The sequence below is a fragment of the Arvicola amphibius genome, chromosome 3, assembly GCF_903992535.2.
Source record: "Arvicola amphibius chromosome 3, mArvAmp1.2, whole genome shotgun sequence".
Taxonomy (NCBI): Eukaryota; Metazoa; Chordata; class Mammalia; order Rodentia; family Cricetidae; genus Arvicola; species Arvicola amphibius.
Genome location: NC_052049.1, coordinates 5,677,616 through 5,696,225, shown reverse-complemented (window position 1 = coordinate 5,696,225; position 18,610 = coordinate 5,677,616). Strand labels below are relative to the sequence as shown.

At 41.9% G+C, this 18,610-nt stretch overlaps 1 protein-coding gene and 1 pseudogene across 1 annotated transcript in view; both read left to right on the top strand.

The window, feature by feature from the left end:
• The window catches only part of LOC119810814, a 33,312-nt pseudogene extending 28,407 nt beyond the window's left edge, over positions 1-4,905 (top strand).
• LOC121677111 (zinc finger protein 728-like) overlaps positions 1-18,610 on the top strand; it is a 29,056-nt gene that overhangs the window by 721 nt on the left and 9,725 nt on the right. The window contains exon 2 of the mRNA XM_042054625.1: positions 8,171-8,270. Coding sequence (XP_041910559.1) covers positions 8,253-8,270 — 18 coding nt within the window. The 5' untranslated portion in view covers positions 8,171-8,252. The remainder of the gene's footprint in view (positions 1-8,170; positions 8,271-18,610) is intronic.

The following is an 18,610-nucleotide window of genomic DNA, read 5'->3' as shown; positions in this document are numbered from 1 at the left end:
AGAATAATCCTGTCAGTGGTGTGATCCTAGCTCTGCTCAGTCAGTGCAATTACCAATTGTATACTGCAAAGCGAAAACCACTAGACAGTAAATCTGCATCCATTTTTATCTGAGACTGTGTGATGTCAGAAGTTTGGACTCCCTTACAGATGTGAGAGAGGACTTGATGTGATGAGAGTAATGGACCTCATGATTGACAGGAGGAGGACTGAATATGTCTGAAGGGGGTGGCAACGGGCACTGCTGCTCTAGCAGGCTCTGCACATCGTCTTTTTCTTCTATCTCTTTATTGGCAGTGTCTAAGCTCACTCACTGAATGTGGCGTCCTGGTCCTCTGATGCTCCCTGAATAGTGCCAGAAAGATTTACCCAAATTTTTGGACCGTGTTAGTTACTAGAAGATGAGCTTGGAAGGCTGTGTCTCACTGGGGTTCCATCTTTGATGCTGTTGCATATTTTGCCACTTTTCATTCAAACCTACTGTTGTATGGTGGCGACTGTCTTATGACATTGAAGTCTACTCTTAGGAAATATGAGCTTCAAACCACCTTGTCCAAGCTCCTGAAATTTTCAGTGAGTTTCTAACCATATATAGAATAGTAGACACTTCCTAGATAATATTGTTAATCTGTAGGAAAATAGTAACTTATGTGAAGTGGAAAAAACACACTGCCTTCTACATCAAAACAGCTTCCTTACACTGTAGGTATGATACAGCAGCATGCTCCCATATACCTACAAATATTTACGTATGTTTTGAACTAAACGGATCTATGATTGAAAGGTGCAGTTGAGTCTCTTCTGTGGTTCATCCCTGTCATCTCTGCAGTTCAGGGACGAGGTAGCAATCCCATAGTTCAAAGTCATTCTCTGCCTTATGGAAAATTCAAGGTGAGCCAATTCTGTTGACTGCATTAGAAGTTTGACAATTACTTCACTAGTGTCTTTTGGTTAATGGCATCACGTGTTGGTGATTATATGCTTGTTTGCATTTACTGTGTGGGGAAGGATTCTCCTCATTGCCTTGCTTGACTCTTCCTCAGAAGTTGCAGGGAATGTCAGTTATCTTTGCATATTCATTTCTGTTATTTCCTGTCACGACCTCATCGTGATGACTTCGGTTTGATCTGAATTTTTCTGCTCTGACCAGAGACTTCCTCTGTTTGCTCATTTCCATCTCTGCGGTTGTCCGTGACTGATCCAGCTCTCTGCGGGCTTACATTCGCACCTGTTTCTTTAAGACTTGATACCTTCCCAAGTCCTTGCACCATTAATCCTTACTATTCTGTTGTGTCTGTAATGCTTCTTTACAGTCAGCCAGATCAGTAATCCGGCTCAGCAAATGGTAATGACAACCACACTTACCTCTGCCCTTCACGTGTGGTATTGCCACCATCCAGGCAGTGAACTGTGAACGTGGGATTCCTCCCTCTCCCCTGGGAAGGCGTCCAGTCTCCCTCGGTGTGCAGTCCTGCCCTTCCTCCCAGGCTCTTATCCTGATTACTGCTAGTTGAGTGATGGTGTGGATGGATTTACTGGGCTTTATAAACTCGTGAGGTAACCTGTCATGTTCAACATGTCTGGGAGAACTCTGTAGGGACCTTATGCTGTGTCATGACTTGGGAGCTGGCTGGTGGGACAGAAAGACTCACTACAAATGGTTATGTATTCTGATGCTCCCAAAATTGTCAATAAATTTTTCTTTGAATCAGAGGGCAGAGCTAGCTAGCTACTAGCTGACCAAAATTAACCATAGAAGTTTTTGAGGACTGAGGACAGATAGGCAGAAAGTGGTAGGGTGGGGTTTAGAGAGGGTCTTGGTCTTTTTGGATGGAGTTGAAGATTAAATAGTTACAGTTAGTTTTCCTTCTTACAAAATTCAGAAAAGAAACTCAGAAAAGAGGTATAAAGTGTATAAGGTTGAGGGGTGGAGAGATGGTTATGAGCACTGGCTGTTCTTTTAGAGGTCCTGAGTTTAATACCCAGCTACCACATGGTGGCTTAAACCATCTGTATTGAGATCTGGTGCCCTCTTCTGGCATAAAGGCAGAATATGATACATAATAAATAAATAAATATATCTTTTAAAAAATGTGTATAAGATTGAGAGACATAAAAGCTTAAACTATTTATCTAAAAAATGTTTTGAGGTTGAAGAACATAGTTATGGATTGGTGATGCAAGATAGGATAGAAAATAAATTAGGTCCAAAACTTTAGACTCATTAAGTGAGGCAGATAGTGAAATATTTTCTCTAATTTGCCAAATACTAATGGACTGCACATTGTGAATATTATTCTTACTTGATAACTGTTCATATTGTATATAGTTTTACTGTGTTAGAGTTAAAACCTTTCCTTTTTATTTAGACAAAAGGGGGGGAATGTGGAATAATCTTGTATAGTGTAAAGGTGTCAGTCTGATTAATGAAAAACTGAATGGCCAATAGCTAGACAGGATTTCCAGGTACAGAGGATACTGGGAAGAAGAAAGGTGGAATCTCCAACTGAATGCAAAGGGGGCAGGTTATGTAGAAGATGAGGTAACAAGCCATGAACTATGTTGCAGCACTTAAATGAATAGGAATGGGTTAATATAGGTTATAAGAGCTAGTTAGAAATTAGCCTAAGCCATTGACTGAGCTTTCAAAGTTAACAATAAGTCTCTGTGTGGTTATCTGGGAGCTGGCAGGCGGGACAGAGAAAGAGCTGCCAGTGCATTTAACTGCTGAGCCACATCTCCAGTCCCAACATTCTGTTGGTAGATGTATTCATGATCTGTGTTATGGTTCTCAAATGTATAATATCCATAGTAGTTTCTAGGCTCTTCTACCCTTCACTCTGTTTAAAGATGAGTTCCATGCACCATTACATTAGTCCATCAGATGTATTTTAGGGATATTACTTAGATTTGCATGTGGAGGCACATACGCCTCTTGGCATTTATGTAATTACTCAAGTTTTAATCAACACAATGTGTGGTATTATTTCTTTTTTCTTTGTTTTAGGATATGCTGTCATTCTGGGATGTGGCCATTTATTTCTCTGCAGAGGAGTGGGAATGGCTGGGCCCTGCTCAGTGGAAATTGTACAGGGACGTGATGTTGGAGATTTACAACAATCTTGTGTTCCTGGGTGAGGATCACTTCCATGGTAAACTCTTAATTAACTGTCAACATACAACTTGCTTTCTTTGTACAATATCTAGTCAGTGCTTGTGCTTCCAACCATGAGGTTCATAGAGCTACTTTTCCTTGTAAATGAGCAGGATGGAACTCAGGACCTGCAGACTCTAAGCACCCCCTAGGCATTCTGAGTGCCCATCACATAACACATGTTATTTCCTTCCCTTCACACACAGTCCTGGAGAAGACATGCTATCTCTCAGGAGAACACACTAACAATGTTGTTCCCCTTTTTCCACAAGCAGGTCTTGCTTCCTGTAAGCCATATCTACTCACATTTCTGGAGCAAAGACAAGAGCCTTCAGATGTGAAGAGACCAGAGGCAGCCGCCTCGCAAACAGGTGTGTAGGGATGAGGGGGACAGAGGACAGAGTGGGAGGCCAGAGATCCGGAGGAGAGCCAAGTGTGCATTGAGATGCAGTGTTCCGATGGAAATCATGTTTTAAGGATCTCCCTTTCTGTCTTTTGCTGTCAATGGAAGTTGTCTGTCAGATGCTTATGATACTTTGAGTCTCTCACTCTCTGTTCTTCTCCATTCAGGTCAGCTATGTTTACAGTGACCCTAAAACTGTCATTTCTAAGTGAACTTGACTTAGTTTTCATAAATTGTCTCAGGTATTTATTTTCTACATAAAATATACATAAAGCTTCCTGTCTTAAATCCTTGAAATATATTCTTTAATACTGTTATAGACAGTCAATCTGCTTCTCATGTAGACTAACATTCTTACCTTTCAAAACTAAAAGTCAGTATATGTCTGTAGCTAGAATATATATATATATATATATACATATATATATATACACACACACACACACGTGTGTGTGTGTGTGTAGTGTGTGTGTGTTTTCCAAGCCTATTATACTTCTTGTTTATCTAGTCATAATAGTTCCATAATTTCCACTGGACCCTTTTTTATTAGCATAATGCTCCTAAGGGTTTCTCTGATCGTTGATGTTATGCCTTCCTTAAATGTTTGACTTTGATTAATATTGCTTTGTTCTATGTTCTGTGTTGTCATGACCTTATTTCAGTGCAAGGTTACATGATTTCCACCTAGTGTGTTTTTAAATTAGGTTCTGTTGAATACAGGTGTAGAAATTTGAATGTAGCTGATTTATATAAAAAAGAATGTAGCTATGAGCAGATGTCTCCATTTTGAAAATCAGCGTTAAAAACACAAAGAATGTTGCTCTGCTTTGACCCGTTCTTCAATTTTTACTTGCCAGGAACAAAATGTTATCCGTGTAAAGAATGTGGCAAAGCCTTTGACTGGAACTCACACCTTATTAAACACCAGAGAATTCATTCAAGAGTGAAGCCCTACAAGTGTGAGGAGTGTGGTAAGACCCTCATTGCTCAGCCATTACTGTCTGTGCACCGGCGACTTCACACAGAAGAGAAATCCTACAGATGTGAAGAATGTGGCAAAACGTATTTTTATTCCTCAAAGCTTAAGGAACATCAAAAAAGTCACTCTCAGGAGAAACCCTACAAGTGTGAAGTGTGTGGCAAAGACTTCAGAACGTACACAGCACGTTCCAAACACCAGAGGATTCATACCGGAGAGAAACGGTGCAAGTGTGGAGAATGTGGCAAAACCTTCCACCAGTCTTCCGGTCTTAAACAACATCAAAGGATTCATCTGTGAGAGAAAGCACACAGTCTTTTGCACTAAGAACTTTTGAAGCACTTGATAATTCATACTGGAGAGAAATGTCACGCGTGTGAAAAATGTTGCCAACCATTTAATACACTTTGGCCTATTTCTCAATACCAGGTAGTTCAAACTTCAGTGAAATGATACAAATGTTTAAATGTTCATAAAATGTTTTCTACTTCCTCAGATCCTAAGAGAGGAAAAAGTTCTTTCTGACCAGAAACTCTACTAGTGTGGGAATGTGGTAACGCTTTGGAACCCTTCAGACTGTATCCAGTGCAAACAAGCGGATACTGGAGGACAGCTTTGCACGTGGGAGGAACGTGGTGACGAGCTTTACTGTCAGCCAACGCTCTCCGACTTACGATGCCTATGATGCTTTGAGTCTCTCATGCTCTGTTGTTCTCCCTTCAGGTCAACAGTTTACCCGGAGAGCAGCAGCACGCTCTGTTCTTCTCCGTTCAGGTCAGCAGTTCACCCGGAGAGCAGCAGCACAACCGTGGAGCGCAAGGCAGGGCTTTAGAGGATCTCATGCCTTAAGAGAAAAGCACTCGTGCTGAGCAGCCACCTTACACCTCTGGAAAGCTCATTCAGCCCTTGATGAACACCAAGGAAGTCCCACCTGATAGAGTCTCTGCAAATGTATAAAATATGGCCATGTGTGTAGCTGCTTTGTATTCTTCTATAAGGATCATAGGGTTCATATTGGTAAGGGGCACCACAAGTGCTGATTGTGGCAAATCCCTTTACCTGACTCTCTTACCCGAAATGTCCCCAGAGACATTATACTGGTGTGAAGTGTGTGGCGAGGCCTTCTGATCTTCCTCACATCTTTCTGCACACCCAAATGATGTGGAAAAAACTTTTTAAAAAAATTTTAAGCACCATCAGCACCGAAGGATTTGTGTTAACGAGAAGCTTAATCACCATCAGCACCAAAGGATTTGTGTTAACGAGAAGCTGTCCTGTATGTTCTTGCTCTCGCTTCACACCTGCAAGCAATGTGTGATGGACTCTCAATCTGGATGTGATTGGCTGTGACCATGTCTATGGGGGTTCTTTCATAAATAATCACTGATATTGGAGAATCTAGACCAACTGGGGTGACGTCGGTGCACCTTGGCTGTGCCACACCTGAGCACAGCCTGGTTGTAGAAGAATGCTGGTTGAGCTGAAGCCAAAGGGCACAAGCCAGAAAGTAGTGTACCTCTCTTTTTCCTACACCACTCGCTGCCTCAGATTTCTGCTGTGTTCCCCTGCTCTGGCTTCCGTGGATGACGGAGTGCAGCCAGTGAGCTGAAATCAGCCTCTTCTCCTCGGAGTAGTTTCGGTTGTGGTGTTCATCACACCAGCTGAAATCAAACCAAGGCAGTAAAGAAGGAGGGACAGAGCTCCGCCCCTCTTTATATCCTAGCTATCCTCAGAGCCTCTGTACTGGAAAACAATATTCTAGTAAATGACATGTGGATTCATATGAAATAGAGACCTTCTACATATGATCCCGACAAACTTTCTCCAACATGTATACCTCATAGAGCAAATTATGGTAAAAAGCATCACTTAAAGTGATTTATTTAGAAGGCTAGAAGGGGGTGTTGGAGAAAGCCACTGGTCATAATTCCTCTGTTGTACTCTCGGTAGAGCTAAGTAGAAGATGCCAAGTGAGTATGGTCTCATCTCCAGCAAGCCACCTCTTTCTCTTTTCTCAGTTGACACTGAGGCAAAAATCCTAACCCTCATGACCTAAGATGCTGAGGGAGCCTTCTCTCTTGCCCCCTCATCACACCTTCATAATAAGATGCTATCCCTCTGCAAACTTGCAATAGCCAAAGTCATGTGCTGAATCACACCTGTAATGTGTTTTGTTGGTATATTCTTAAAAGCCATATTGTCTTTATTTTATGTATGTATTTGCATATGCTATTTATGATAAATTATATATAAGTATATATTCTTTTTCAGAAATTTCAGATAAATAGGTATATAAATAAGGTGACTTGGCCAAGCCTTCCCGTCCCATTTTTTTCCATGCAAATTACTTCCTATTTCTACCCCCGGTTTCTCTATTGACTCCATAAGCTTTCTCTTTAAATGATGAGTTCATTTGCTGCTGTGGGTTTGTGCAGAGGCGCAGGGCAGTTGATTGAGGGGGGAGCTCCTCGGGCTGCCTCTGGCTGCCCTGCCATCCATTGCCAAGACCTCCTCAGCTCAGGGTGGGACTTCACAAGCACTGCAGGTTTCCATGCACGAATTTTGTTGGCTTTTTCTGCAGATCATATGCAAGTAGTCACGGCCACTGCGAGTTCATGCATGTGAAAACCTAGGCATTCCCTGCAAGTACTGCTCATCCGCACACGCCTACTATTTCCAGCTCTTATAACCTCCCCACCATATCCACCTTGGCGACCATTAAACCTGAATTTCAGATATGACATAGGTATCTCATGGGACTTTGTTTTAATCACCATCTACTGCAGAACTGAGTTTTTCTGATGGGGATAAGAGGTGACTTAGTGTCTGGGTATGAACACTGAGGACAGTTCATTACTTTGTCCATTACCAGAAAGACAGTAGTAGCCTCTCCCCTAGATCCTAGCACCTAGCCAGGCTCAGGTTTATTAGCCAACTCACACCACCATATATGAGCAGCAGCTATTGCTTTGGCACTCAATCCAGTTGGAAAATGGTTGTTAGTCCCATAAACTTTATGCCATGGCAGCAATTGTGGAACATTTTGCTTGGACAGTTATTCTATATCCCTTGTTTACTGCTGGGTAAGGCGGTTTACTACACTTCTGTGATTAGAGTATGGGTATTTCACCCTGAAGTTCTCCCATCCATGCACACAAGATTTATTTCTTTCCATTTATGTCTTGTTTGAGTCTTTCATCAATATTTTATAATTTGCGTCCTGCCATCTCACTTTCTTCATGTAATCTATTGGAAAGTAGTTTTCTTGCTGCTCCCATATACTGGGATCATCTCCGTGGTTGTCCCTTCAGTCTTTGTGAGCCCATATGAGCCCAGGTTTTTGATTTTGTGGGGTTTCTTGTGGGGTCCTTGATGTCTCTGACTCCTACAATCCTTCCTCCCCCTCTTCTTTAGTATTCTCTAAGCTTCGCCTAATGTTTGGTTGTGGGTCTGCATCTGTTTCGATCAGTTGTTGGATGAAGCCGCTCTGATGATGATTATGCTAGTATAGTGGAGTATCATTATGAATCTTTTTTTCTGGTCATGTTTGTTTCTCTCCTAGGTCTCTGGGCTATCTAGCCTTTGGGTCCTGGCCCACTGGGCAGTGTTAAAAGTAGATACCCTCTCTCCTTTAGATCCTGCATACTCAGCTTCTGCATACCTGCACCATGGTAGCTTCTCCTCCTCCTCTTAAAGAGACAATTGCACTAAGAAGAAATGGAGACTACAGAAGAGGTATGAATGAATGAATGCTGAATCCTCAAGGATCAGCAATTCTCATATGAATCCGCAGCTTCCCAGATGTGTTTCCATGTAACAGACACAAACACATGTGCACACACACATACACAAACACACATGTACACACACACACACACACACACACACACACATTGGAAGACCTAGCCATACTCAGAAATGCTGAGTCTTAAGGTTGCTGACAATGCCCTTCACTGCAGCACTAGCGGGCAGGACAGAGCAGTCACGACCCCATTCTACAGAGACTCCTCAAGCCAATGTCCAAGGGGAGGCACTGCTTGCTGAGCAGTTTCTCTAAGCTGACAGAGGTGTTCTGCACCATTGGGTTAAACACAATGCTTGGAATAAAGAACTGAATATGGATGCTCTACAATCTCTGTTCAGAAAGAGCTTCCGTCTGAGTCAGAGTCCATCATGGAAGCATCTTAGGATGGCGTTTGTATCTTTGTCTCAGCAGGAACTGCAGAGAAAAAGACTTTCCAAGGAAGGAATGGGCATTCTTAGTCCTTCATGGCTCCACTGTAGCTTCTTCACTACAGTGAGCTCATTTGATAGTCCTAAAAAACACTTGTCTAAGACCTGTGGACTCGAGGAATAATCATCTCTGCATTCTGCTTCAAAAAGGGAAGTTCAAGGCAGATACCATTGATATTCAAATCGTGTCAAATATGACAACATCGGCATCAAAAGAGAGATAAGGAATATAAAACCTATGGCGGAGGGAAATTCTATAATGCACCTTGGAGCAGCACAGCACACTCTTCAGTGTGGTCCCAGGAGCTCTGCCCTCCTCCTCGGGGAGGTGCAGAGGAGGAAAGAATGTGCTCAGGAACACCAGGTGCTGACGAAGTGCCTGAGTTTGTGAAAAGGCAGGGAGAAGTAGGTGAGGTTGTTGTGGTAGACGTGACACAAAATTTATATTTATTACACAAATCACTGGGTGAAAGCGTGGACAAGGGATTTACAGAAAGTTCTTCGGATGGATTCTGGAATCCCTGCTAGTAAACGTCAGAATTCTGTACGTTTCATTTTGTTCATTGATTTTAACATCTCTGTGGCCCTGACTTTACTGTATGGATTCCAGCACACACATGAACCCTATGCCGGCTCTGGAGTCTGATCCATGTCTGGCTCACATTGTGTGTAAGCACAGGAGGAAAAGATTATTTGCTTTTGTTACTGGGTATTTGTATCACCCGATTCTGTGTTACCCTCTCAGTACAGTTCTCACGCCACTGTACCATATGGGAGCCGGGCAAGGGCCTGGAGATTGAAAGAACACACGAGAGACCGGGGTCATTTGAAAGGAGATCAGCCGAATGCCGTTTATTCAACTTTGGGGAAATCTTTATATACCTAGCTGCTGTACATGGATTTCCCCCCAGGCAGGTGGGAAATTGCCACACCAAAGATGGAGTAAACAATGCCCTATAGCTAATCACCAGGCCGGGCAGAGGGAGCACAGAAACAAACAGAATGTTTTAGCTGGCTGACCAGAAACTGTCCTCAAGACGAACCCCAGGAGCAGGGGCAGACCCGGGCCCCACAGGTATTAAAGCAAAGCCATCTTCATTATAGTCAAGTGGCATAGCCCTTACCTTAAGCTAGCCCACCCTCTCCATTCTTTACTTTGTGTTTAGATAAAACGCGTCTATACATTGTCCTTGTTAGCCTTGTTTTCTGATTCTTCTGTCTTAAGCACCTGAGACGCTGCATGAGCAGCAGGATTACCAAGGATGATTTCAAAAAGCATCTTGAAGAGATGATGTTCGGTCCTACATTAGCTTCCTGCTTCCTAATTTTTAAGTAAAACAGACCAATGTGAGTTTTCATGCTGTAGTTGATCCCACACTAAGTAGACCTGAGCTTTAAACTCACAGGTATTAGCGAAAACAACTAGGAAACGTGGTAAACATCACTGTGAAAGGCTGGGCTCACAGGCTAACAGCGGGTGCTGAAATAGCAGGACTAAAACCGCCCTATCCCCTGTGGGGGTTCCTATGCTCAAGCTTGTTTTCCTTCCAACTTCGCCCACGTGCAGTGAATCAACTTCCGTGAGTTCCCGGAAGTCCGCGCTGAGTTATGGGAAATGTAGTCCCGACCACCATGACATCACCAGAAGGGGCTCTGGATAACGAACTTCCGCTTTCGATCTTCTAACTTAACCTTCTCCCCTAATTTATACGAGTGTTCTTCTCAGCGCTGGGCTTGGATCTCTGAAATGGAGGTTGGTGCAGGGTGCAGCGCCGTCCTGCAGATCTGAGGGACTGTGCAAGGTGGCGGGTCCGGCGTTGAGGGAGCTGAATTGGGCTGCTTAGCAGGGAGGGGGGAGAAGCTGACCTGGAGATGCTGTGCTGCCTAGGCTGGGCCGCTGCACACGGGTGCGGGTTTGACATGGGGGATGGCGCCACGCTAAAGCCATATGCTGTGAGTGCCCAGTCTCCTAGGACGCCCCTGCTGCCCTAGCCCACCTGTGCTTCTGGTGCTTGAGGAGCCGAAGGAAGCTCGCTTGCTTGCTTGGCTGGAGAAGCTTGCTCCCCGCTTAGCTGACTCTGGGTCACATGGCAATAGTCAGATTTCTCAGGACTTCCAGAAAAGGCAGACACCTAGTCCCACCTATAATATCTTTTTCTTCTTTTTTTCTTTCTCCCTCTTGTTGTTTTGTTTTGTTTTTTTTTATTTTATTATTATTATTATTTTTATTTATTTATTTTTTTTTTGAGACAGCGTTTCTCTGTAGCTTTGGAGCCTGTTCTGGAACTAGCTCTTGTAGACCAGGCTGGTCTCGAACTCACAGAGATCCGCCTGCCTCCTCTGCCTCCCGAGTGCTGGGATTAAAGGCGTGCGCCACCACCACCCGGCTTTTGTTTTGTTTTTTGTCTTCCCCCCCCCCCCCCCCCCCCCCCCCCCCCGAGATAGGCTTTTTCTGTGTAACACCTCTGGCTATTCTGGAACTCAGGTCGGCTTTGAACTCACAGAGATCCCCTTGCCTCTGCCTCCCAGACTGCTGGGATTAAAGGCTTGTCCCACCACCACCTGGCTTTACCTATACTTTATAGAACACCTATACCCTTCCATACGTTAGGAAGCTCACCTCTATGTTCCTAAGTTCCTAGTTTCCAGGGACAGAGTACTGTGAGGGCAGTTGCTTGCTGTACGGGATGTTAGTTCCTTTTCCTTTGGAATGAATTTTGATATTTGTGGAAACCTCAGGTGGAATAGAAACAAGTTATATACCCTGTTGTGATCAGAATCGTCACATTACACTCCCATATACCCACAGGATAATCTTGTAGTCAGTATGAACGTATCTTTGCTGAATCCAGATAATTATGAACTTCACACTACAGAGTGAAACATACTGAGACTAATACTGCATCCAATTCCTTTTGAGACTGTGGTGTCGGAAATTTTGACTCCTTTTCAGATGTGAGAGAGGACATGGTGGGATAAGTGGACCTCATGATTGACAGGAGGCTTGAATATCTCTGAAAGGAGGGGTGTAGGCAGAAGTGTCTCTCTCCCAGGCAGTTCCCAAATAACAAATCAGCCTGATATGATTTATATATTCCAATATTATATATATTGGAATATTATATATTCCAATAGCTCAGGCTTACTTATTAACTCTTACATTTTAAATTAACCCATATTCCTTATTTGCCCTCTGCCACGTGGAACATTAATCTCTTGCTCCTTCTGAGTCTACTGGCAGACTCCTCAGACTCTGCCCTTCACCTTCAGTTGGTTGCCCATTCCATACTTCCTGCCTGGCGACTGCCCAATCAACATTTTATTCCAGTTCTAGTGACAAATCTTTACAGTGTACAAGAGGATTGTTCCACAGCAGAGGGGAGAAATGGCCCATTTTTTCACTTATATTCTTTTGTTAGTTCACCATGTGTGGATGACTAGATGCTTCTATTTGCTGGCTGGGAAGGAACCTCTCCTTTGCCTGTTTGACTCTTTCTCTGGATTTGCAGGGAATGTTTGTTATCTTTGCACGTTCATCATTATTTTCTATCATAAACTCATGGTTCTTTCTTCTAACTTTACCTGAATTTTTCCAGACCAGAAATCCGGCTCAGCAAATGGTAATGACAACCACACTTACCTCTGCCCTTCACGTGTGGTATTGCCACCGTCCAGGCAGTAAACTGTGAACGTTGGATTCCTCCCTCTCCCCTGGGAAGGCGTCCAGTCTCCCTCGGTGTGCAGTCCTGCCCCTTACTCCCAGGCTCTTATCCTGATTACTGTTAGCTGAGTGATGATGTGAATGGATTTACTGGTTTTTACAAACTCAGGTGGTAACCTGTCATGTTCAACAAATCTGGGTAAACTCTTGAAGGGACCTTGTGTTTGGGTATTGTTATGTGTTTCCTGGCGATGACTGTATCTATCAGAGACCATGTAGAGAAGATACAAGAGTCTTTTGGACCGGTTTTGCTGAGAGTCAGAAACAAAGGAATACACCTGAGAAGCAGTTTGTCGTCATTTTCTGCTTTCGCGGTAAAACATTTTGGTCAGTTTTCTCCAAGGACAGTGTCCAACTGAAGTGACATTTTTTGAGTGTAAGAGTATGTGTCAGTTTGTCTGCTTGACTATTAAAGACTGTATTCAATTGTTCTCTTTCTTATGCTAACTATTTAAATACATGCCAGATGGAAGAGAAGTCAATCCCTGTTTCCAGGTTCAAGTCCATGTACTATTCGTTAGGTACAATCAGTAACTGTACTGTGTGTTTAAACTTTACATTCATAGTCTCCTTTATTAACTGTTGTTACAAATGCATATGTGTTGCTACATATGCAGATATATATATATATACTTATGCATATATGAACACACATGTATGTATGTATTTGCTTGGAGTGTACAATCTTACTCATGTGTAACATCCGATTTTGTGTTACCCCTTCGGTACAGTTTGCACACCACTGTACCGTACATGAATCAAGCAAGGGCCTGGAGATTGAAAGAACACACAAAGAGACCTGCGTCATTTGAAAGGAGATCAGCGGAATGCCGAAAGAAAGCCCTTTATTCAGCCTTGAGGAAATCCTTATAAACCTCTGGATTTCCACCCAGGCAGGTGGGAAATTACCACACCAAAGATGGAGTAAACAATGCCCTACAGCTAATCACCAGGCTGGACAGAGGGATTACAGGAACAAACAGAATATTTTAGCTGGCTGTCCAGAAACTGTCCTCAAGATGAACCCCAAGAACAAGGGTAGACCCCGGCCCTACAGGTCCCCTTTTTTATATAAATTATATGACTAGGCCTGCCTTGGGTGGCATTGGACATTAGGCAATACCCCTTACCCATCATGTGAAAGCATCCAGGTCAAAACACATTTCCTGTCTTAGGTTGGGGCAGCCCCCCAAAAACCTTTCCCGTCATTGGCTCACTAGTCACCCATCACCGAGTTCAGCCAGATTTGTGCTGAAAGATTCTCCGGGGCAATAGCTAAGAGGACTTGCCACGTGACAACATTGACCTGAGCTTGACTTTGGCTCTGGCACCATGAAACCATGAAGATGATGCTCCAGCATATATAAGCGCTCCTTAAGGAGACTGCCTGCTCAATCCTTAATAAGTCTGCCCAAATTGGAGCCCTTTAAATAAGGTCTCAGCGTTGGTGGGAGGAACCCTGGTATAGCTAACTAGAATAATCTCATGAGCCAATTTGTAAATTGTGTACTCCAGGGTCTGTGAATAACAGCAATAAGCCTTTTACTGTATAATCTAGCAGTGGTCTTTAATCAAAACCAATAGCAAAATTAACTGCAATATTCATTTGTAAATTTAGCTCAATTTGAATGGCCAAGGCATTTGCAACCTGCCCTGAGAGGGTATCCATTGTGCTAGCAAAAGCAACTGACTGACTAATGGAAAATCCAGCAGCTCTAGCTGCTCTGGCAGCCACAGCAATGGCTGGCATATTATGGGATGGGTAGGCAGAGGAACAATCCTTGGCACTCGGACCACCATAGCCAGCTCCTCAGGATCCCAGCAACTTTTTAGTTGACAAGCCAGTGTCTATTTGATCTCGTGGCTCTGTCCTGTCTTTAGGCTTCTGGACAGGAAAATCCACAGCATGCACCAGACGCTCAGGTACCCATATTGGATTGTCAGCATCCTGTGGGAAAACACAAACAGCCCCTCTTCCCCACACCAGTACAGGATCTGGACCATACCAGGTGCCATCTGCTAGATTCTTCCATTTAACATGAGGCATCTTGGAAGAATCTGGCCGCCAGTGTCGGTCAGCAGCGGTATGAGATTGAGCATCAACAGTCAAAAAATTTTAAATGTATAAAATAAAAGACAAATGGTCTCTGGGGGTGGAACCATATTTTTTGTTTTATGTAAATAGGTTTTGAGCATACGATGTGCTTGCTCCATTATAGCTTGTTTTGAGGATTATAGGGTATTTTTGTTTTGTGAGAAATTGAGAACTTAGAGCAAAATTTAGTGAAGCCAGTGTTGGTGTAGGCTGGCCCATTATGAGTTTTTATAGATTTTGGAATTTTTATGTAGGCCAAAGCCTGGAGACAGTGACTTTTGACATCCCGTAATCTTTTTGTGTGTGAGTTGAGGCAAAAATAAGATGAGAATATGTATTCACAGTTACGTGAACATACTGTATGTGTCCAAAAGAAGGAATATGGGTAACATCCATTTGTCATAAATGATTAGAAGCAAGCCCATGAGGATTAACTCCCAAATGGGGAACAGTTAAAAGTTTTGTACATAGAGAGTATTTTTTAATATTAGTGGCTTGCTCTTGAGAAATCTTAAAATGAAATCTTAAAGACCCAGCATTGAGATGAAAATGATTATGAGCTCTTTATAAGATTTTTGACTCATTGTATAAATTTGGTGGGTAAGCTGATAATAGTCAATAATTGTATCTGGACTTGAGATACAGAGGCAATATAAGCTGTAGTTTTTAAAGGTGTAAGAATTTATATATTGACTGTCAGTAAAAAGGTTAAATAGAATATTAGCATATTTTAAGGCCATTTGTACAGCGATCAATTTAGCCATCTGAGCAGATTTAGCATTAACAGGCTGAATATCAAAATCAAGAGGGGAGGCTACCATAGCTCTCCTGGTGGAAGACCCATAATGATTATTAAACCTGTAGGAATTAGTGTATAAAAACAAGGTCCAATCTTTAGCAAAATTTTGCAGTCAAGTTATTTTTGTCTGGGTATATGGTGTAATAACTTTATCAGGTAACACTTTAAAGGTTTGTAAACTAAGTTTATATCTTTATTGAATAACATGTAGCACAGCTGATGGGTGCGAGATAACAATTTTTACAGGTGACATGTTCATGTACCCGTAGGATGGGTCCTTGTTGTTAAAAAACTTTAGTAGGACTATGTTGAGAGGGGAAACTTATCAACAGCAGAGGTTGACTATAGTCAATATAATGAATATGAGTAGAGTTAGCTTTTTTAAAATAAAGTAATATATTGTCTTTTTTGAGGTGTCAATTTATAGAAGGAGGTTGGATTTGGATTTTTTGTAGAATGTTTATATAATTATTGTTTTAAGATTCTGTAGCAACCTCCATTTATTAGACTTTTTTAATAACAAAGATAGGGGTATACCAGGGAGAAATGGATACCAGTATGCATCCTGTTTTTAGCTGTTTTAGGAGCTCATTTTGTAGACTAGGTTGGCCTAGAATTTACAGAGATCTCCAAGTGTTGGAATTAACAGCAGGCACCATTATATCTGGCTTTTTGGGGGGCTGATAAACGCCCCTTTATCTGCAAGGTTATAGGGGGAATAAGTTTTATAGGCCGTAATTGTTTTTCTTAGTTGTTTAATGTCCTAAAAGACCAGGGGGTTATATTGTCTGATCTTTTGTCCTTGTAGATCAATAACTAAATCTGTGTTGTTAAGCCCAGGCATCTTTTTGTATCAGCTAACATGTCAAGGTCATGTTGGAGGGAAATCCATTACAATTTTTTTTTGTATTTTATCTCTCCATAATAATTTTTTTTAAAGACAGGCTCTGTCTTTTTATTAATTTTTTTATTAGTGTAATTTTTAAAGTTTTTTAGTACTTTTAGTTTTTTGTTTTTTAAAACTCTTAATAGAATTTATAGATTTTATTTTTTTGAATTTTTAAGGGTTTTGCTTAAATTTTTTAATTGTTTTTTATTTTTATATTATTATTGAGAAGAACATTTTTGACTAAGCGCCATAGTGAAAATATCACCATGGGAAATTTTTTTGGCCCTCATTTTTTTAATGTTTTTACTTTTATCTGTTTTTAATCAGTAATATTAAAGCCCCCTGCGTGTAGAAACCAGGGACTAAACTCTTTTTAAAAATTAGGCAATTAACTATCTTATATAAAAGAAACTGTTTTAAGGAACTCTTGTGTTGTCTATTTTTAATACCGGTGTCTTTTTTGTCTTGTTTTTTTTTAAAGCATTATTAATTGGTCCTTTATTTGGCCATCAATATTGAAACAGAATTATTTGTATCCATTACCAATATATCCTTACCATTTAATTTTTTAATTTGTTGGCCAGCCTTTTGAGGGCGACCTCTTAGGGATCCTTACTTTTTGATCTTACAGATGGGTCTCTGATTGTAGTTGCTGATGATCCCAGCAGAGCCTCCAATTGTAACATCCGATTTTGTGTTACCCCCTCGGTACAGTTCCCGCGCCACTGTACCGTACCTGAGTCGGGCAAGGGCCTGGAGATTGAAAGAACATACAAGAGACCTGGGTCATTAGAAAGGAGATCGCCGAATGCCCTACAGCTAATCACCAGGCGGGGCAGAGGGAGCACAGGAACAAACAGAATGTTTTAGCTGGCTGACCAGAAACTGTCCTCAAGATGAACCCCAAGAACAAGGGTAGACCCGGGCCCTACACTCATGTATGTAACTGTTCAGCATTGAAATAACCAATTATTGTGCTCTTCCCTTGGGAAGACGATTTCTGGTTCTCTTAGCATCGCTTCATTGGCTCTAGTGCTTTGTAATGTTGAGGCCCCTTCCGCATCCCTCCCACTCTGCATTGCCGTGTTTATTGGTGTCATCTGCTGAAGTCATTTGGTGAGACTATGGGTGTAACTCCTCTCATCCTGAGGAGACAGTCTCACGACAGAAATCCCGACTCCTCCTGTGAAGTGATAACTGTGCTTTAGGTGTAGGAGCTGCGCTGTCCACATTCCAAAATTCTCCATTGTGTTTGGTTGTGGTTTTCTCTATGGGTCTCTACCCGTTGTAAAGAAAAGGGGTGGCAACTGTATTTACCTGTGAGTAGAACGACAAATCCTTAGGCTATGATTAGGGATTATCCTGAGTTAGTAAACTGGTAGTTGCAAATTCTCCTCCAAGTTTCTTGACTTCACTAGCTCTAGGTTGTCGGCTAGGTTTCCTGAACCAGGAATGATCCTCCTCTTGTGGAGCAGATCTTAGTCCAGTTAAAAAGATGTTCATTCAGTGCTCTTAACCTCTGAGCCATCTCTTCCAGAGGTCCTGAGTTCAATTCCCAGCAACCACATGGTGGCTCACAGCCATCTATAATGAGATCTGGGGCCCTCTTCTGACATGCAAGCAAACATGGAAGGAATGTTGTATACATAATAATAAATAAATCTTTTTTTAAAAAAGATGTTCATTGCCACCATGGCATGAGTGCCACCACTGCACCCATAAAGTTATCTTGCCATGAAGGTCATTGCTGTGATTTATAAGCACCATAGTTGGGCATGGCTTTGTATTAACAAAGAAATAAGTGGCTACACAGTTAACAAAAACATAAATTGTTGGACATACATCTGTCAGTCGGTTTTTTGTTAGCTTGAATATATCATTATAACCTGAGGAATTTAATGTTATGTAAAAATCTGTTCTAATCTAAAATACCTTGGAGACATGCTGCTGTCTGCTTAGTCTACAAACAAAATACAATAATACACAAAGGACACAGATGGACTAAGAAGTTTTATAGGTGCTCCCTTAGATGGTTATGTCCCGTGGTCATTTTGATCCAAATCACAGTGTAATCACATGGCAAGTGTTCTTTAATCTTTCTAAAGATGGCTGCTAGCCACATGGTTGTTTTTATCCTGACGAGGTCATCAGCCAAGTGGAGGCAAGTCACTTGACTATTATTTAAAAACATCTTTTTTTTAAATAGTGTTCTCTATCTAGTAGACCCATTTTCATGAACAAGAGTTGAATCACATGTGTCAAATACTGCAGTAAATTAAAATGGCCTATTTATAGATTTAATTATCAGCTTATTCTTACAAGTTTAAGCTGAATTTTT